Here is a 21,195-nt window from a genome sequence, read left to right on the forward strand (position 1 = left end):
AACTTAGCAAAGTCAATGTAACTTAAATTTTCTTATCTTCACGTGTATTTACTCAGCCTGATTTCTTTCTTGAATATTCATTTAGGGTACTAGTATGTGTATGAATGAAATTCTTTTAGTTACTCTTGATATTGTTGCTTAGCAAGAACTATAGACTTAACAGGTTCAGAGAAGAACACTTTACAGTAAGCTAAATGGATTTTTTAGTGAGTTAATTGTGTTTCTCGGCAAAATGAGTTTGAAAGAATAGTAATCTGCTTCTGGAGCTTTATTTCTAGGATGTTAAATGTTCTATGGGAAGTAAATTCTCACTAGGCCATTAACTACATATTTTTTTACAGGCTAAATATTATAACTCCTTTTGGTTATTTTGTTGGAGATGGGGGTCAGTTGGATGGAAGCTAAAGATGGTTTGGATAGATAGCCACACTGTCCCTCAGATGGTAGTTTTATACATCATCCTAATTCTTACCATTACTGTTGTGACTTCCTCTCTCTTCTTTCCTGGTGTCCAGATTGTCACAGCTATAATTAGGGCGTTCTTTCGTATTTAATAACAAATACAACCATTGTCAATTTTGTAACTCAGGTTTTTCAACCCTTCCCTTTTGTGTTCCAGATGCTCCATACTTGCCTGTAGTGCTTACGTGGCTCTGGCTTTGGGTGATAACCTTATGGCTTTGAATCACGCAGATAAACTTCTTCAGCAGCCCAAGCTGTCAGGATCGCTTAAGTAAGTGTGACTTCCCCTGTGTGTCCCAGGGTCATTTTGTTTGGAGGTTTTCAATTAGTTTGTGGTACATATTGCTGCTCTTTACTCCCCCAGTGGGATGTATTATCTAGACAGAGCAACGGACTGAAACATTAATTTGGTAGTTCCTTTCCCTTGTTGTACCTCAAGGATTAAGGGAAGTAGCATTTGCTGTACGGAGTATCAGGAGGCAGAAACTTTGCACTGTCTAGTGTCCACTACTAGGCCTGACTGGAGCATATTTTCACATATTAGTCCCCAAAACAAGATGAGTCCTCAGGAAGAAGACCCACAAAAATAAGTTTAGTCAGCATGATAAATCTGCTTCAAGGAATGCAATTTAAATAGATAACAATTCTGACTACCTGAGTTTTATGCCTCTTCAGTATTAGTGTCATTATCATTCTAAAATTGGCTAAAGCACCTCTCTTTCCTTTTATGGAGGTTGAGTGAGATGCAGCTTTCTTTGAATCTCTGTATGATGCTCTGCTAGAAATTTTATTCAGAACCACAAATACTCTGCATAACATTAGAACATTTGTTTTTTCATTCATCCTTTGGGTATATACCTATAATCTCCAAAAATAATTACTTACTCTTGCCTTTAGGTGGTCTTTGTTTATAATGTGCAGTGCTTAGAATTGGGAGATCATACTCTGAGGAATAATTCTGTTGATGTTTAATTATTTTTGTCTTTAAGAAAAAGTATTACTTTGGGCGCCTGGGTGGCTCAGTTGGTTGAGCGACTGCCTTCGGCTCAGGTCATGATCCTGGAGTCCCGGGATCGAGTCCCACATCGGGCTCCCTGCTCAGCATGGAGTCTGCTTCTCCCTCTGACCCTCACCACTCTCGTGCTCTCTCTCTCTCTCATTCTCTCTCTCTCAAATAAATAAAATCTTTAAAAAAAAAAAAAAAGAAAAGAAAAAGTATTACTTTATACAAGCATCTAAAATTAACAATGATTACGGTTGTTTTAGGCCAGTGTTTCCCAAACATACCTTGTGTTTCAAAAAATAATAATAATAATTAAAAGAACATCCAGTAACATAAGAGGCTTTGCCACAATCAAATATAAGAAAGCCTTGTCTAACATTCAGGCCTGGAGGGATCCCGAGTTCCAGTTCAAGGCAGCAGGGCTGCCTCTGAGGGCACCACCGTCCAACTTGGTGAAGTAGCAGCCCAGAGTTGCCGCCGAAGTCCACACTCGGCCTGTGGTGCCACAGCCATGATTAGAGCAGTGTTCGGTTTGTTTTGCTTTTTAACAGAAGTGAAACACAAATCTCCACTGCTTTTTCAACTTCTTTGGTTGACATTGGGGTCACTGTTCTCAAATCCCAAGTAGATTCTTTACTTGGCATTCATTGGAGGGTTTTTAACTTTATCAACTTTCGAGGGATTGGCCAAGCTGTGTCTGGCAATTTCTTTTTTTAATTCTCTTGATTTCTTTTTTAATTCTCTTAACTATTCTTTCCTAAATATTGGTTTCTTAATTAATAACAAGGCCAGTCTCTGTCTTCCCAGCAAAGACAAGCAGGTAATTCTGCATTTGGCAGCTCACATACCACAGCAGCTTTACCCTGCAGCTTTTTGCTTTCTGTACACCTGGTCAAAGATTTCTTGGCTTTGGGTGTCATGAAGGCATTTCATTTGGCTAAAAAAGGAAAATGTTTTTAAGTAAATTCATAGAAGACAATTTGAAGTAGTTCTTTGAATTTATGTGTTTGTGTTTTTTAATGATTACTGGCTTGTGGATACTACTTTAATGAAATTTTTAAATTATCTTATTTCAAAATATAAGTGAAGTTGTTACTTGAAAATAAAATCTTAAAAAATAAAATAAAAGGAGGAATAGATGTTGGCTTGTGGAGATGAGGCCAGGCTTGCCCAAGAAGGCCAGGCCATGGGGGAACAGCGGGTACACCCTGCCCAGGACACTGTCTGTTAGGACCAGAGCAATTTTTGAGGGGTTGGGAATATTGACTGGATATAGAAAAGTGGGACCAAACTTGGAGAGCTTTAAGTTGATAAAAAGTTTTGTTCTCAGGTAGGAAAAGTCATTAAGATTTTCAGCAAGGGTGGAATATACCTAATCCTGTTTTAATTTTGGAAAAATCAATCAGGTGATCATAGAGAAAAATGGCCTGTAAGTAAAAGACCGGAAGAAGCAGGCTCTTATAAGCCGGGAGGATGCGTATCTGTCCTAAAAACATCAGTGGGCATAAAATAGATGATTTGAAAAGCAGGAAACCTTTGGGATAGAAAGTAAAGTTGATCTAACCCAAATCTGGTCTCAGTCCCATTTGGCACCCTGATGTGTTCTGACTATTCCAGCAGCAGATACTGGAGGATTCATCCTCGGACCTGTCTCTTATTTTAGAACTTCATTCCTTTCCTTATGTTAATGTTATTTTCTGCATAAACAGAATAGTAAATGTACCAATTTTGAACTTTTTTCTTAATTGATAGGTGTCATTTGTTCCAGCTTAGCTGATATAAAAATTATTGTATATTTTAAGATACTTTTATATAAAGAGGTAAGAGTTAAGTGACCTTTAATTGATCCATTTATAAACTTCTATTTCAAATCAAAGATCAGAAATATGTGAAGCATGTGTACACCAAATCTTGTTGTACATTGGGTGTTTTGTGATGACCTACTTACCAGTTTGGAATCTGTTCTTTTCATCTTAGGTTTTTGGGCCATTTATATGCTGCAGAAGCCCTCATCTCTCTGGACAGAATATCTGATGCCATTACTCACTTGAACCCAGAGAATGTCACTGATGTTTCCTTAGGAATCTCTTCAAATGAGCAGGACCAAGGTTAGTGAGGGCACATTTGATCAGAATTGGTCATCATTTCCACTGCCTTCCTGGATGTGTGGAAATTTAAAGGCACAGTTGTGAAGGGAAAGAAGTTTTGGATTGGCTCTCTACATTTTTGGCTGTACATATTTTGTAGAGTAGAGTAGACCTAAGAGTTGATAATCACATGGTCTAAATGCTTACTTTAGAGGGGCGCCTGGCTGGTTCAGTCAGAAGAGCATGAAACTCTGATCTCAGGGTGTGAGTTCAAGCAGCACATTGGCTGTAGAGTTTATAGACCAAAGAAGAAGAAGAAAGAAAAGAAAGACTATTTTCTTTTTTTAACTTTTTTTTTTTTAAGATTTTTATTTATTTGAGAGAGAGACAGCATGAGCCAGGTTGAGGGGCAGAGGGAGAAGCAGACTCCCCATTGAGCAGGGAGCCTGATGTGGGGCCCAATCCCAGGACCCCGGGATCATGACCTGAACTGAAGGCAGACACCCAACTGACTGAGCCACATAGGCGCCCCAAGAAAGACTATTTTTTTTAAAGATTTTATTTTATTTATGTGACAGAGAGAGAGACACAGCGAGAGGGAACACAAGCAGGGGGAGTGGGAGAGGGAGAAGCAGACTCCCTGTGGAGCAGGGAGCCCAGTGCTGGGCTCAATCCCAGGACCCCGGGACCATGACCTGAGCTGAAGGCAAATGCTTAACAACTGAGCCACCCAGGTGCCCCAAGAAAAACTATTTTAAAGAAATAAATAGACTCTCACTTTTGAAAGGCTGGTAGTAGAAAAATTTGTTTTGATTATCATACTGTATTTTTCTCCTTAAAGGGACTCTGCAGTCTAGGGGAAAGTAGAAATAAGCATTCAAAAGTCAGTTTTATTTTTTATTATTATTATTATTTTTAAAGATTTTATTTATTTGACAGAGAGAGACACAGCGAGAGAGGGAACACAAGCAGGGGGATTGGGAGAGGGAGAAGCAGGCTTCCTGCTGAGTAGGGAGCCGGATGTGGGGCTGGATCCCTGGAGCCTGGGATCATGACCTGAGCCTAAGGCAGACGCTTAACAACTGAGCCACCCAGGCGCCCCTCAAAAGTTAGTTTTAAATCATGCCTAAGTTTTTAAGAAAGTAAGACTGGCATTTACTTTATTTAAGATATTATGCAGGAATGGGGTGGTGGTGGGTGGTACCTTCTGGTGTCCTCTAATAGAACCTCCACTACATGAAAAGTAAACACTGTGACATGACAGATTGCTTTGATACTAGATTTTCCATTTCATAAACAAAATTAGGTTTCTAGAAAATATTCTCTGTTGTCCTTCTCCCTCAGGTTTATTTTCATGTTTTTGTAGGCTCAGACAAAGGTGAAAATGAAGCAATGGAATCCTGTGAGTAAGAAGTTTTGTAAATACTTCAAATAGCCTGGCTTTGCATCCCAGAGATGTAGGCTCAAGCCTTTTGTGTCCATTTGTCAACCTAAGAAGTAGCGCTGTGCTTTAGTCTGAGCAGCTGCAGGGGCGGTGGATTGGGTTGCCCCCTTGCCCTTGACGCGGCCTCTTCACCAGGGTCCACGTTCTTTTTCCCCAGCTGGGAAGCGGGCCCCTCAGTGCTACCCCAGTTCAGTCACCTCTGCCAGGACCGTGATGCTATTCAATCTTGGCAGCGCCTACTGCCTGAGGAGCGAATACGACAAAGCCCGAAAGTGTCTCCACCAGGTGAGGCTAGAAGTGGTGGGGCTAAGCCCTCTTGTAAGGCAGCCAGCAAAGGGTTTGGAGTTTCTGGGTTTTGTTATTTTGTTTGAGGTTCTGGTCAATTTGTTAAAAATTGGAATATTACTTTTCCAAGCTTAGAAATATTCTTGCAAGGTAAACAACTGATCAGCTATTACAAATGAACCTAGGCACTTAATGGAGGATTTTTCCCAATGGTTTTAATAATTAAAATTTCAGAAGATTGGGAACTATCTAAATAATGGTGCACCCACACAGCCGAACACAGTGCTGCTATAAACTCTGTACTGAAATGATGAGGTATCCAAGATACACTAAGTGAAAAGACCAGGATTTGAAACTGTTGCTTTACGGTTGTGTATATGCATACAAGAGCTCTGAAAGGACAGACTAGAAACCACCAACACTGGTTATGGGGCAGCAGGATAAGTACTGTGTGGCTGGAGCACTAATACGGGAGACTTCAGAAGAAAGCTGGTGCCAAAGAAATTCCACATACGCTAAAGAAAATTACTGGCAACATATAACTAAAATACACCTCTGAATTCTACCACTGATATGATGTATCATCAGTAGGTCTCTGGGAAGATTCTGATTGAGTCTCTTTAGGTTTCCTGCGCATCCCTGGAGCAGTCATGTACATGGACCCTTACTTGCAGTAGGGGACCAGGTGACCAGATAGCACCAGTGGCAGCTCCAGAGGCTGGGTCAAAAACTCAGAAAGGGGTAATTCCTCAAAAAGATATTAATTCAGCAAGCATGTGAGCACTACTTTTTGGTAAGCCATGGGAATAAAACAGTAAAAATAGGTAGGCGTGATGCAACCCTGCCTATAAATGGAATTGCGAGGTCAGAGAGTATGCAGAATTTCAAGACTTCTAATATGGAAAGTTTGTGTTAAATGGTATAGTCACCAGCAGCACAGGAGAGAGCCCATGTCCCTGTATGCTTATCAGAGTAGCTAACATTGAAATTACACCTATTCTCAAGAGATTTGGTGGCTTCTGGAAATGTTCTTCCTATGAAGACCACTTGTCGTGTAGAGCTATGAAGAATCTTACCATGTGCAAAATAACCACGAGTGATATTTAGTTAAAGTGGCATCTGGTCGGCACTTCCGATCCAAAATCAGAAATTTTAAGTGATGGACTATCCAAGGAAACATGTTTGCTATTATCTTGCAGTTGAGTTACACCAGTTGATTGGGAAGGAGTTGACTACCGCAAAGAGGACTTTTTTTTTTTTTTTTAAGATTTTATTTATTTATTTGACAGAACGAGAGAGCACAAGTAGGGGGAACAGTAGAGGGAGAGGGAGAAGCAGGCTCCCCACCAAGCAGTGAGCCCAATGCGGGGCTCAATCCCAGGACCCTGGGACCATGACCTGAGCTGAAGGCAGACGCTCAACCATCTGAACCTCCCAGGCACCCAACAAATAGGACTTTTGATCTAAAGTTGCAGTATGCACGGTCTGGCTCAGGTTCTCGTACAGCAGGTGGCCGTGGTGGCTGCCACGCTGGGAGAGACAGATGGGCTCAGGCCTGGCTCAGGGTCTGAAGGGGGTTTTGTTTTGGTCCCTTGGTTTTTAGGTTAATCCATTGGCTGGATCTTTGTTAATTGGGAGGCCCACCCTGCCTGGGAGGGCAGGACAGTGACGTGAAGAGTTGGAAAGGGCTCCACGGAGATGTTTCCGAGGTTGCCTGCCTGCCAGTAGCCATTCTGAACAGCCAGTAAGCAGAGCACCATCAAGTCTCATAAAGTTGCTGTTGTGAATGCCTGTATTTTAGAGAAAGCTGTAGACTGTGATCAATGCAAAGAACAATAAATGACCTGTGTTAACCAGCCACTTGAAGGCAAAATGGAGATTTTTTTTTTTTTTAAGATTTTTTAATTTATTTATTTGACAGAGAGAGACAGCGAGAGTAGGAGTACAAGCAGGGGGAGTGGGAGAGGGAGAAGCAGGCTTCCTGCCGAGCAAGAAGCCCGATGCGGGGCTCGATCCCAGGGATCATGACCTGAGCCGAAGGCAGACGCTTAATGACTGAGCCACCCAGGTGCCCCAAAATGGAGATTTTAATACCCACAAAATGCTGTAAAGATGATCTTGCCTGTATGAAGCTTGGCCTAGAAGTGTAAAATCTCATTTTCTGAATGGAGTCATTATACCTCCATGATGTGGTGAGAGAAATAAAAGCCTCCCTATTTCATTCATGAAGAGCTTAAGGGTGTGCCCTGGATGAGAGCGTACCTGCTCATCCAAGATCTCTTCTGAGGCTGCTGGAAACTTGACCTTGTGCAAGCTTCTGGTCCACCACACATCTCCCATCTTCACAGCTTGGCCTCCAAGGCCTTTCTCCCCATTTTCTGTTACCCAGTATCCACCCTGCAAGGACTAAGGCAGGTGCCCCTTGCCCTGAAGCTCTCCATTCAAAAGAAACATTTTTCTCTCTTCATATTCACAGTACATTCATTCCCTTCTCTCCCTAGCATTTGGGTAAATTTGTTTGGATTATTGTTAGTTGTTTGCATGCCTGTTTATTGTCAGGATGAGTCCGTCTTACCCACACACTCACCTCTGATCAGTAAATGTTTATACAAGTACACTTTTTGATAAGATGAAGGGAAGAAGCAGGGCAGCCTGGAAGCCAGAGTACCTGAGACTGGATGGGGGAATACGTTGATAGTAAGGTGTGAGAAAAGGCTGCAGCCCAAAGAGGCCCAGACTGAGGAAATAAACCTATGATCTCAGCACCATTGACCAGAGCAGGCCAGGCTTCCTTTTTCACGACTAGGTCAGAGAGAAGTTGCTAGCTAGGGAAGTGACTCTCAGATCCAGGAAAGAACAGCATGTTGCTTAAACAATTAAATTATTTTATTTGACAAAATTGTACTGTTTCAGTCCTTAAAAATGGGGACATTGAACATGCTTAGTGGTATTTTTTTTTTCTGTGTTACCAACTTTTTTTTTTTTTTTTAAGATTTTATTTATTTAGTCATGAGAGACAGAGAGAGAGAGAGAGAGAGGCAGAGGGAGAAGCAGGCTCCCAAGGAGCAGGGAACCCAATGCGGGACTCGATCCCCGGACCCTGGGATCATGACCTGAGCCGAAGGCAGACGCTTAACCATCTGAGCCACCCAGGCGCCCCTGTGTTACCAACTTTTTAAGTTTGAATTCTTATTGCTAACTTTGGGAACTTGAGACCTGCAATACTGAGTTGTTACTTAGGAAAACAAATGGACATGCAGATTTTAATATAAGTGCAACCATGTCTGTGGTGAAGAGCCACCAACAGACCTGGACCAATGACTGGAGTGCAGAATCAAGAGTGTCTGGTCACCCTTCTCAAAACCAAATAGAGCCAAAACATGGAAGAAGAACCCCAAGCAGGTGAAAACAAGAGGGAAGAAAAGCTTTCCCCTATTAAAAACTCATTATGGACTAGGTAAGAGAAAATAGTGAATCATTTAACAAAAAATTACATGTCTAGTTTAATCAGTAGGGCTGAGGACAAAGGTAGCTGAGGGACATCAGAACAGAATGATAGTAGTTGCTAGGAGGTCATGTGGGAATGAGTTTGCTAACTTGTCATTGGTAGGCTTCCCCCCACCCTCACCCCCAGCATTACTTGGAGTTTGTGTCTTAAGCTTTTGGTTTTTCATGGGTGTTTTTTGTTTTGAGCAAAGGCGGCTTCGATGATCCATCCTAAAGAGGTGCCCCCTGAAGCCATCCTACTGGCAGTCTACCTTGAACTGCAAAATGGTAAGTAATTCTCTTTAGTCAGGACTGTATCCCTTCAGAGATGACTGGCTCAGTTGGAAGAGCATGCAACTCTTGATCTTGGGGTTGTGAGTTCGAGCCCCACGTTGGGTGTAGAGATTACTTAAATAGAAGTTTAAAAGCAAAAACAAAAGGACTGTATCCTTTCAAAGAGCCCAAGGTTTTGGGTGTCTGATTTATCTCTTCGAATTTGAAACTTTGCCTTCCTTGAAGATATTACCCATCAAGTTCTTCTAGAAAAAAATGTAGCTAGGGAGTTTTTGGTATCTTACAAATTCCTGCTTCTTGTGACTTAACCGTATTTCCTTTTATCTGTGAAAATATGGGAAAGCATAACTTCTGGCAATTATAATTAATCCCTACTAATTAACCTTTCTCTTAGGCAGCCAAATGACTTGAATTGAGAACATGAGGCAGAATGCCAGTTGCTAAGAGTTGTACACTGTAGTATTTTGAACATAGGTGTCATTAATGAGTTTTACGGTAAACCAGTTCTTGCTGACAGTTATCCAGACCTAAATCCAGGTTAGACCTCTGGGGCACATACAACCTTTAAGGTCGTGGCTTCTGAGAAAAATGACTGTGGGCCCTATATAAGAGAGCATGAAGTAGAGAAGAGACATGAATGGAAGAAATTAAACAGAAACAGTAAGAGTTCTAAGTCATGCCTCCTTTTGATCATGGGAATCTTTACATGGTTCCCTCTTTTGATAGCTTTTTTATAGCATTAAGTGCCTGGTACCCATTTGGCCTCGGCCTCCTGAAAGGTGTAAATAGGGTTAGTGCCCTGGTCCTAGTGCCCTTCTTCCATGTAGTCTACCTGGAGACAAGTTCGCAAGCTGGGTTATACCTTAGAAAAACCTTAGGGCTTTTAAAAATCCCTTTTTTTTTTTTTAAGGATTTTATTTATTTATTTGACAGCACAGCAAGGGAGTGGGAGAGGGAGAAGCAGGCTTCCCGCCGAGCAGGGAGCCCGATGTGGGGCTCGATCCCAGCACCCTGGGATCATGACCTGAGCCGAAGGCAGATGCTTAACGACTGAGCCACCCAGGTGCCCCTAAAAATCCCTTTGCCCAGGTCACACCCCAGGTCTCTTAAATTAGAATTTCTGGGGATGGGACGGAAGCATGATGTGGCTTCAGTGTATAGCAAAGGTTGCAGACCACTGCTCTCCCAGACCATCTTTTACTTCCCTTGCATGATGCTGATGGCTTGCTTTGCACATGGTATTGTTTATGCTTTTTTTTTTTTAATGGGAAGTGTTTTTATAGGTAATACCCAGCTGGCCTTACAGATCATCAAAAGGAATCAACTGCTCCCCACAGTGAAAACACTGTCTGAGATGAGAAAGAAGCCAGTGTTCCAGCCTGTCCACCCGATCCAGCCCATCCAAATGCCAGCTTTCACTGCACAGAGAAAGTGACATTTTTGCTCTCGGAAAACTGTTACTTGAGACCCAGGGGAGTATTTACGGGCCTTTTTAGTTGTATCACAGCAAAATGAATAAAAGCAGATTGTGAAAGGTGCTAGTTTTGAAGACACAATTTTGAAATGATTCTAACCCCTGGCTTTTTGGGGTTTTTTTGTTTTGTTTTGTTTTTGCCAGAAGCTTACTTAAAATTAAGGATTCACAAACTCATTTTCATCTGTTTTTCTTTAATCTTACATTTTGAGCCATTATGTGGTGTATCCATGTCATAGGCAATTAAAACATGGTCTTATCAGAACAGTCTTGTATAATACATTTTGTCTTTCTTGCAACTGTTGGACAATTTTAGCATCTGAGGTTTAGTGTTAAAGTTTTAAAACCTGAGAGACCTGTTAGTAGTAGATGAGTAGCCATTCCAGAAGCTGGTCTGGGGGCAGAGAGGAGGGGAAGTTGATGTGTTTTCTGCCTGGTTATGACTAAAAGGACCAGAAAATGCATAATAGAACCCATAGGGCCATTCAAATGGCTTAAGAAGAGATGACTGGTCTGATAGGAATCACTTGCTTCAAGATTACAAATGAAGACAAACCAGGTTCAGGGCAGTGGTCATGTTCATCCTCCTGTACCCCTAGGCAGAGGCACTGGTTCTAGAGTCTGTTAGCAAGGAGCTCAAGGTTCATTGTTAACCTCTTTGCAGATGTAAACAAAAATTTAAAACTGTTTCTTTCCCAGGTGCCTGGCTGACTCAGTTGGTAGAACACATGACTCTTGATCTTGGGGTTGTGACTTTGAGCCCCACGCTGGGTGTGGAGATTACTTAAAGAATTAAAAAAAAAAAAAAGCTTCTTTCGAACAGACAGACATATGTTGTGGGATTAACATGGCCAAAATTTGTCCATAGGGTTGATACATTAACTTTAGGGGGGAAAAGTCGTAATACACACTTTCTTTGCAAAAATTGGTTCGGGGCACCTGGCTAGCACAGTTGGAGGAGCAATCAACTCTTGATCTCAGGGTTTTGAGTTCAAGCCCCACGTTGGGTGTACAGATTCCTTAAAAAATAAAAAATAAAAAATAAAAAAAATTTTTTTTAAGATTTTATTTACGTGAGGGTGCCTGGGTGGCTCAGATGGTTAAGCGTCTGCCTTCGGCTCAGGTCATGATCCCAGAGTCCTGGGATTGAGTCCTGCATCGGGCTCCCTGGGAGCCTGCTTCTCCCTCTGCCTCTCTCTCTCTGTGTGTGTGTCTCTCATGAATAAATAAATAAAATCTTAAAAAAAAAAAAAAAGATTTTATGTGAGATAGGTAGAGAGCATGAGTTGGGGGGAGGGGCAGTGGGAGAGGGAGAAGCCCACTTCCTGGTGAGCAGGGAGCCCCACACAGGGCCCAATCCCATAACCTGAGCCAAAGGCAGACACTTAACAACTGAGCCACCCAGGCACCCCCAAAAATTTTTTTCTGGAAAAAAGGGGCACCTGGGTCACTTGGTTGGGTGTCTGACTCGATTTCAGCTCAGGTCATGATCTCAGGGTAGTGGGGTTGGGCCCTGTGTTCAGCAGGGAGTCTGCTTGAGGTTCTCTCTCTCAAATTTTATTTCATTTTTTAAAAAAGATTTATTTATTAGAGCATGGGGGGGGGGAAACAGAGGGAGAGAGGGAGAAACTGATGCAGGCCTTGATCCCAGGACCCCAGGATCATGATCTGAGCTGAAGGCAGATGCTTAACTGACTGAGCCACCCAGGAGCCCCTAAATAAATCTTTTTTTAAAAAAAGAAAGAAAAGGGGCACCTGGGTGGCTCAGTCATTAAGCGTCTGCCTTCGGCTCAGGTCATGATCCTAGGGTCCTGGGATTGGGCCCCGCATCAGGCTCCCTGCTCCGTGGGAAGCCTGCTTCTCCCTCTCCCACTCCCCCTGCTTGTGTTCCCTCTCTCACTGTGTCTCTCTCTGTCAAATAAATAAATAAAATCTTAAAAAAAAAATAAAAAGAAAAGAAAAATGAAAGAAAAAATGGGTGACCTCCTGGTTGAGATCATGTTTGGTAGGTTCATCAAAGCTTGCTATTTAGGAGGGTCCTGCTGTCTACATCTCTTCAGTTCCCTAGTTTGGAGACCAGCTAGGGAAGTCTGACACCAGCTGACTCTGAATGCTTCCTCACTTTCGTGCCTGGAGAGGAAAGTATTTGATAACAAAGCACATAATTTACCCAGACTTGATCTTATTCTCTTGCTGAAATCACTTCAGATAGGTATATCTACTAGAACAGGGTATCTGTGATGTAATAGACATTGCACACAAAGGACTCAGAGAAGGGGGGAGTTTCTTTTTCCACTTTTTAAAGATTTTATTTATTCATTTGACAGAGAACACAAGCCTCAAGCAGAGGGAGAGGGAGAAGCAGGCTCCTCGCTGAGCAGGGAGCCCGATGTGGGGCTCGATCCTGGGACCCTGAGATCATGACCCAAGTCAAAGGCAGACACTTAACCAACTGTGCTACCCAGAGGCCCTCTTTTTCCAATTAAACATGGGATGGGTGGGCACATAGGGGTTCTGTTGCTCTTTTAAGAGCCACATTACTCTTAAAATTTATCTTTACAGAGTAAATTTTTTCTAGGTAGATACTGAGAACAGTGGCCTAGCTTCCATGGGCCTCTCAAAGCGGTTTCCAGATGAGAGGAAGACCCTTAAGCTTCACTGGTGTTGGTCCAAGTCTGTAGCCTCTGCATTCCCAAGTCCCAGACAAGCAGCAGCACTGGGGGACCCATTCATATGCTGCAAGATGGTAACAGAATTGCTTGGCCTGGACAGTTTTTGGAGAGTGAGTCCACAGACCTCATAAATTGGAGGACCCCACAGGGTCTTGTTAGTGTGAAGTGGGAAAAGGCCTGGTATTTGTACTTAGGACAATACATCTTTGGAGAAATTTCAAGAAATGAGAACTTTCCTTGCTTGCTGATTGGTTTATGGGAAAGTAGGAATAGCTATGAGGCAGGTCAGGCCCCATGTTGCTGTGTTAAATAATACATTTGGGGCGTCTGAGTGGTGCAGTAGGTTAAGTGTCTGACTCTTGGTTTCTGCTCAGGTCATGATCTCAGGGTCATGGGATCGAGCCCCACATCAGGCTCTGCACAGAGTCTGCTTGGGATTCTCTCCCCCCACTCACTCGCATGCTTTCTCTCAAATCTTTAAAAAAAAAAATACATTTGGCTGCTAGTAGTAAACAATGGATTCATGATATAAACGAAGATTTTTTTCTCTCACTTAAGAGGTGGGCACATAGGCAGCTGCTGGCCTTGGTTCTAGTGCTCAGGGATGCCCTTAGGGACTCAGCTCCCATTTTCCATGTCACTGTCCTTAGCATTTGGGTTTTTGTCCCCAGTCACAGGATGTTCCAGCATTGCATCTGCATTGAAGGCAAGAAGAGGGTAAAGGCAGCCTATTCTCATAGGAGACTGTCAGGAACAAACTCCCAGCTTCACGTCCTTTGTCAGATCAAGTCAGGTAGCCATCCTTAGCTGCAGGGAAGGCTGGAAAAGAAGTCACTAACAGTGCCGGCTGCAGTTGGCTAGGATAGCCCTGCACATCTTAAAGGGAGGCCAGGTAAGTGTTTTCCCAACCTACGAACTCCTTCTGATGCCTTGTCAAATGAATGTTCCATCAGCCCAGCTTTGCCTTCCATAGCCTGCCCTGGGCAGATCCCAGCACATTAAATGTAAACTCATTTCCATGACTGTTCATACTAGTTGCATCAGCCAGGAAGCCACCTTCCCACCTATTCCTGCCCCAATTTGTTAATGCCACCTTTGTTAAGTGAGGTAATCCTAATGTGCTAAAAGACTGTAAATGCCACTTCCCTGAAATTTTTCCCAGGTATTTCCATTTCTTCCCCGTTTGGGTCTCTCTTGATACATAACTTTTTTTTTTTAAGATCTTTTATTATTAGTGCAAGCGCAAGTGGGGAAGGGGCAGAGGGAGAGGGACAAGCACTACTGCTGAGCAGGGAGCCCAATGTGCAGCTCGATCCCAGGACCCTGGGATCATGACCTGAGCCGAAGGCAAACGCTTAACAACTGAGCCACCCAGGTGCCCCAGATCTTTTTTTTTAAAGATTTTATTTATTTATTTGACAGGGAGACAAGCAGGGGGAGTGGGAGAAGCAGGCTTCCCGTGGAGCAGGAAGCCTAATATGGGGCTTGATCCCAGGACCCCGAGATCATGACCCGAGCTGAAGGCAGACACTCAATGACTGAGCCACCCAGGCACCCCTGGTGTCCCAAGATCTTATTTTTAAATAAGATAATAATCTCTACATCCAACATGGGGCTCAAACTCAGGAGTCACACGCTCTACGGACTAAGCCAGCCAGGTGCCCTTAAGGTGGTAAATTTTGAGAAGAGCCTCATCAGCTTCTGTTCAAACTCCACTACCCATTCAGCTTCTAAAAGGGGCAAAATTCACAGACCCAATGAGAATGTGATTGCAAGTGTCCCCCGAACTGTAAGGCATTCACCCTCAGAAGAGCTGGAGCATTATGCCCCTGGCCCTCATGCCATAGGATGGCCCCCTGCAGAGCTCCACACTCCCAAGTCCTTTACAGGCATCCTGGCCCACTTCCGCCTGCCTGTGCATGGGCACCACACCCATTCCGCCAGCTTGTAACCGTGCCACCCTTTCATAACAACATACCCTGATCTTTCCCCCACTCACACTCCACTGACTGATAGTTAGCTAGAGCTCTGCCCCTTACTCAACCCAAGTGACCAAGACAATGACTTGATCTCTTGAGGTTTTTAACCAGTTTGCAAAATGAGGGTGCCTTTCCTCAGGACCCAGTGTGAAGATTAAAACGAGGTGATGAATGCAAAGTGCACTTGGTGGACATTGACTACCAGTGAGTTCACGTGCCCTTCCTGGTGCCTGCACCCTGCTCAGTCCAGCCATCCTCCACACTTCCTTCCCCTGACTGTTCTGTCTCCCACCCATTCCCCTTTTTGGAAGCCTTCTGGAGAAAAGTGACTCATGACTTCATGGACCCGAAGCCAGACTCTGACTGGCTTCAAATCTTGTTCTCTCACATACCGGGACAAGTTTAATCCGGAACAAGTTGTTTTGCTTTGTGCCTCAGTTTTTTCATCTGTAAAAGGATACTAATAGTACCCTCAATGGGCTGGAATGAGTTTTAAGGGCCTGGCCCTTGTTATTTCTGGAAGTACCTTGAACTCCCAAATGGGAGCTCCATGATTTTCACTGTGTGATATAAAGGGTATAAAAGCAGAAACTGTTTTCCTGCTTTAAGGAAACGTTATACATTATTACATTATTGAGGTATCCCTGCAGGTGGCTGGTAGGGGCAGGAGGGCTCTGTAGGTAAATTATCTTCACTTTGGATATGTCCAATGTTAAAAGATAAACTGAGGCATATTAAAAATTTTAAGTTTATTTGAGCAAAAATTGATTCAATTGGGCAGCATTCAACCTAACAGAAAGGAGCTCTGAGGAGCTGTACAGAATGAAAGACTTACGGCAGAAGGGAATGGGAACAAGGAAGTTATGCTGGCAAAAAAAGTTATTGTAAAGTTACTTTAGGGATGCTAGGGATCTATCAGGCAGATTACTTAACTAGGGCTGATCAGGTGATTCCTGATTAACTGGTTTAAGTTTCCATTTCTGGGAGACACAAAACTAAGTTGAGGCTCAGTTTGGTGATGAGGGGCTTAGCATAAGTGACTCTATTAGGAGCCTGTTGTCTGGTTTTTGTTTTGTTTTGTTTTTTTATTTTTTTTTAAAGATTTATTTGACAGAGAGCAAGAGAGGGAACACAAGCAGGGGGAGTGGGAGAGGGAGATCAGGCTCCCCACTGAGCAGGGAGCCCAAAGCGGGGCTCGATCCCAGGACCCTGGGATCATGACCTGAGCCAAAGGCAGTCGCTTAACCAACTGAGCCACCCAGGTGCCCCTGTTGTCTTGTTTTTAATACAGTATCTGGGGTGTAGTGGTTGTGTTCTCATCCCATTCTTTCCTACCTTGCCCAGGCCCTTGCCCTCGGGTGAGAAGGGCTCACAAGTCTCCCCGCCTCAGGTCCCTCCTCAGCCCAGCCTGTGACTGCCTACAGGGCAGTGATTTTTTTTTTTTTAAGATTTATTTCTTTTTTCTTTTTTTTTTTCTTTTTTAAAGATATTATTTATTTGAGAGAGAGAGAATGAGAGATAGAGAGCACGAGAGGGAAGAAGGTCAGAGGGAGAAGCAGACTCCCTGCTGAGCAGGGATCCCGATGTGGGACTCGATCCCAGGACTCCAGGATCATGACCTGAGCCAAAGGCAGTCGCTTAACCAAGTGAGATGACCAGGCGCCCGCCAGGGCAGTGCTGATTCTTGCCCAGCGTTCAGGAAGACCTGCAAGGGCTCTTCATGGTACCTGCTCCATCCTCCCTAGTTTCTGTTGACTTCTCCCTTACATCCCAGGTGTCACCCAAACTGGATTCTCTGCCATCGCCCCGAAGGAGTCACCTTTTCCCACTCCCTAGAAATTCCTCTTTCAGCTCAACATGTCAACATCCTAGCCATCCCACACTACCTCTCCGCAGCCCTAACCCCCAAGGAGATTCATTTCTCTTAAACCCCAGCTCTTCGTTCATGCCAGCCATGCTTACCAAGGGTGTGTTATGGGCTGCTGAGCTTTTTTGTTGAGCCCCACAGTAACTTGGCAAATCTTCAGGCACACTCTACCTTCTCTTCTTGGTCAGCTATTTTCTCCCCCCTCTGGGATTGCGAGTACTTTGAAGACGGGGCTGTACATTATACAGTGTGTGGATTGTTCTAAACGAACAAAGTCCACTGAACAGAATTTTTGGTGATGTTTTTTCTTTTTAGGCCTGGCAGTGTCACTGGACCCACTTCTTTCAAGGTGGGAGTGGCCTATTAACATAACCCCAAGGTTCACAGGGCCCCAGCATCCTTGACCCTCTGAGCCTTATCAAGTGAGATTTAAATAGTGGCCCAGGATGGATGGGTTAGTGGTCAAACTCAGCTGGCGCAGCCTAAAGTAACCAAACCCAGACATACACAAAGCAAGCAATTTACACATTCAGCTTCCCTTTCTCCATGGGAAGAACAAGACAGAAATACAGGCTCTGCGGTAGGAGTGGGGGTGCCACGGGAGGAGGCAGCGAAGTTCATTAGCCCCCTCATTTGGGGCAAGGGGATCCGTGTGGTGACAAACAATTGTCCTGGAGGATTTAGGAGGATTTGGCCAAGTGTCCCTGTGGGCCCCAAGCCTCCTCCTAATCCCGTCCACATTTCAGACTACTTAGGATCGCATTAAATGTCAAAGCCTGGCGTTTAGGGAAATATCTACATTTCGTATGCATCGCTCGGGTCAAAAGAAAAGCTGAAACGAACCTTCGAGCATTTGGCGCGGGAGGCTCTCTGTGTGGTCCGGAGTGTGAATGGGGTGGGGGGGCCGGCGCCCTCGCGGCCTCCCTGCCCAGGAATGCGGGCTTTTCACATGTAGAAAATGCTAATGCTTTGTTCCAGCCTCGGCCTCCCGGAGGCGCGGAGGCGCCCGGCCGGATTGTCACAGCTGCATTTGCATGTGAGCGGCCCCTTGTCCCCATCCCCACCCCCATCCCTCCCATCCCCCCAGCACGGCTGGGCTGAGGACTTATGGGACTGCAGAAAGGCCGCCTGCAAATGTCCTCTGCCATCTCTTAATCCCCGACCAGGCCACAGGTAGCTATTCTGGAAATTTCTGAACGAATATCTTTTTCCCTGGCACCGGGCAGGTTAATTATTTTTTTTACTCCGACTTCCATTTTATTTAGCACTTTCAATCATTTCCAATAAAACAACTTATTGGATGAACCATTCACATCTGTACCCTTGTGGCAGGAACCCTGCATTCCATGTGACGTTTAGCAAGGGCTCCATTTCGCGTTTCCTCCTCAGAGTGAGCAACCGAGGGACCTCAGGTAGCCGCGGGGTGTGTGTGAGAGAGAGTTTTTACGGAGGGGGACACAGCCCACAGGTTGTAGAGGAGGCCGGAGCTCCCGCAGCACCGGCGCACCCAGCGCAGACGCCGTCCGGGAGGCCCCGGGAAGCCCCGGCAGAGCCAGGCGGACTCGATCCTCGGAGCCCAGGGCGCCACCTGCCGGCGTCCTGGTCAACGCGGCGAGCGAGCCCCCGAAGAGTAGGGATGCTGTCACGCCCAGAGGGCACCTTCTCCGCCACCCGGCGCAATCGCGTTCCCCGGCTCGAAACCCACCCCCCACCCGACAGGACCCCGCATTTCCCAGAGCCGAGCTTTAGCTCTGGCCGACACCGGGGAGCCCGAAGATGCGGGCGGCAGAACGGCATCCTGCCTAACACACAGTTTCCTTCAATGATTGCGATGTTTATCTGATTAATTTCATTTTTTTCATTTTACTTACTTTCTTATGTTTATTTGGTTTTTCATTTAGGTTTTTTTTGTTTATTTTTCTTTTTATTTCCTTTATTTTGTTTATTCCATTTCGTTATTTTGGTTTATTACATCCATTTCATTTTACTAATTTTATTTCATTAATTCCGTCTATTTTAATTTCTCTTTAGTCCATTACTTAATTTAATTTTAATTTTATACATTTTATGTCATTTAATTTAATCTCATTTGTTTCATTTTTTTTTATTTGTGGGTGAAAGAAAAAAGTGAATACCTTTTTCATCCTTTTGTGAGGCTTATGTAGTCTCCTGCATCTGAGTTTTGAGAAATAGTGAAAACAAATACTACGTTAGGGGATGCCTGGGTGGCTCAGTTGGGTAAGTATCTTCCTTTGGCTCTGATCATGATCCAGGGTCCTGAGATCAAGTACCACATTGAGGCTCTTTGCTCAGTGGGGAGCCCGCTTCTCCCTCTCCCTCTGCCTGCCACTCCCCCTGCTTGTGCTCTCTCTCTGACAAATAAATAAATAAATAAAATCTTAAAAAAAAAATACTACCTTAGCTAACTACTCAGGATGTTTGTCTCATCTCCACAACCAAATCTGAAACACCTAAAAGTCCGAGGAAAGGTTTGATATCATAATTGGGCCAGAGAAATGTGTTCATTGGCTGAAAGTCATTAATACATATTTCTCCCATTGGCACAGTGTAAAACACTCATCGTGAGTCCTGACAATCTGATTTCTAAACGCCAAGGCACCTGCTCTCAGCAAGACATACTGCCAAGTATACAGGGGAGAAGTCAAGTTTGGAGCACATAGTCCTAGCCTCAAGAGATCCAAGCCAAATAGAGACAAGGACCCAAGAATTGCAACAAGGCTTCATGGAGAAAGTCTCATTTCAGGTGGGCAGATAGGGAGGGGCAGGAGACTGCTGCAGATGACTGGACCATAGGGAGCACATTCCAGATAAAGAAAACCAGAAAAGAAGGTCTCTGTCACACTGCAGAGAGTGTCAGGTGCTGGAGGAAGGGTGGTTTGTATTAGGAGGTAGGCGAGGGGTCTTTTGTCAGGGAAGTCTCAGTTCTTAGACCCTGTGGTCCTGTGGGTTCCATAGAGGGCCTTAGTGCTTTTGAGTCCCCTGAAAGACCGTGTACATTACCGTGTGTGTCCTGTGTTATTCTGGGGAAGGGGAGAATAAGTCACTATTTGCTATCGATTCTCTAGAAGGCTTTATGAATTGCAGTTCTAAATTTCCACCTTCCCCACTTTTAAGAAAGATTAAACATGTAGAAAAAAATGAAAAAGCTGTTTAATGAACACCTTTATGTCCTAGATCCACCAATTAACACTTGGCTAACATTTGCTTTAGGATGCTTCAACAAATACATGCCTCCAGTTATTTAACTATCTATCTAGTGAACTTTTGAGAGTAAGTTGCACACACAATCATCACTGAACGCCTCAGCCTGTATCTCTAAGAACAGGGCCATTCTCTACATAACAAAACTCAATTATAGTTCCCAAGAAATTTAATATCGATAAGATAATTCTATTTACTAATACATAATCCATATTTAAATTTTCCCAGTTGCCCCCACAATGCCCTTTATTGCCATTTTACCCCTTGGTCCAGGAACCACTTCAGGATCCTGCACTGCATTTGGTTGTCATAGGTCCTCTTTAATTCAGAACATTCCCTAAGCCTTTTTGGTCACTCATGACATTGATAGTTTTGAGGGCTCCAGGCCAGTGGTCTTGGAGAAGTTTTCCTCTACCTGGATTCATCTGATTATTTCTTGATGATCGGACATGCATTTTTGAGTTGGAAGCCCATTGTTTTGATGCCTGATACCCGTCTGTCCCCCAAGCTGAAGTACCTCTGCTCAGAAGCCAGGACTGTGGTTTCTTACAAAGCTTTCTCCTCTTGCTTTCCTGTCTAGATTCCAGCAGCCCTATCTCCACACCACGCTCAAAACACCCCAATAGGAAAGCACCAAGATGACCAAATTTCCCTGTCTGAAACTGGTACATTTTCCAGGTTGAGAAACTCAATTTTCTATTGCCATTTAATTACTGTGGCTTTCATTAGCCCTGAACCCTGGCAAGGGAACAGTCTGGGAGAAAGGGGAGGTGGGCGCAGGCGACAGCCAAAATGCTGCTGGGATCAGGGGAAATACATGGCGGTGAGTAGCCGCTAGCCGTGGCTTTTCATGCTCAGCCCACATCTGGCGAAACACTGGGTGGACAGCAGTCTTGAGTTAGGATTATCCCATCTGTGGG

The 21,195-nt window shown here is 44.1% G+C and overlaps 1 protein-coding gene across 5 annotated transcripts in view; it reads left to right on the forward strand.

Moving 5' to 3' along the window:
- CNOT10 (CCR4-NOT transcription complex subunit 10) overlaps positions 1 to 10,800 on the forward strand; it is a 77,566-nt gene extending 66,766 nt beyond the window's left edge. For 2 of the 5 annotated variants that reach the window (XM_025884672.2, XM_025884662.2), the window contains exons 14-19: positions 620 to 733; positions 3,443 to 3,573; positions 4,919 to 4,954; positions 5,154 to 5,281; positions 8,980 to 9,055; positions 10,345 to 10,800. In XM_025884672.2, coding sequence (XP_025740457.1) covers positions 620 to 733; positions 3,443 to 3,573; positions 4,919 to 4,954; positions 5,154 to 5,281; positions 8,980 to 9,055; positions 10,345 to 10,496 — 637 coding nt within the window. In that variant the 3' untranslated portion in view covers positions 10,497 to 10,800. Of the gene's footprint in view, positions 1 to 619; positions 734 to 3,442; positions 3,574 to 4,918; positions 4,955 to 5,153; positions 5,282 to 6,884; positions 7,262 to 8,979; positions 9,056 to 10,333 lie in introns of those variants that run through there. The other 3 variants (XM_025884691.2, XM_025884682.2, XM_073902341.1) reach the window with 3 other exon arrangements.
- The last annotated feature ends 10,395 nt before the right edge of the window (positions 10,801 to 21,195 follow it).

The sequence above is a fragment of the Callorhinus ursinus genome, unplaced genomic scaffold (genome assembly GCF_003265705.2).
Source record: "Callorhinus ursinus isolate GAN/ISIS: 27379988/994484 unplaced genomic scaffold, GSC_fseal_2.0 scaffold1, whole genome shotgun sequence".
NCBI lineage: Eukaryota > Metazoa > Chordata > Mammalia > Carnivora > Otariidae > Callorhinus > Callorhinus ursinus.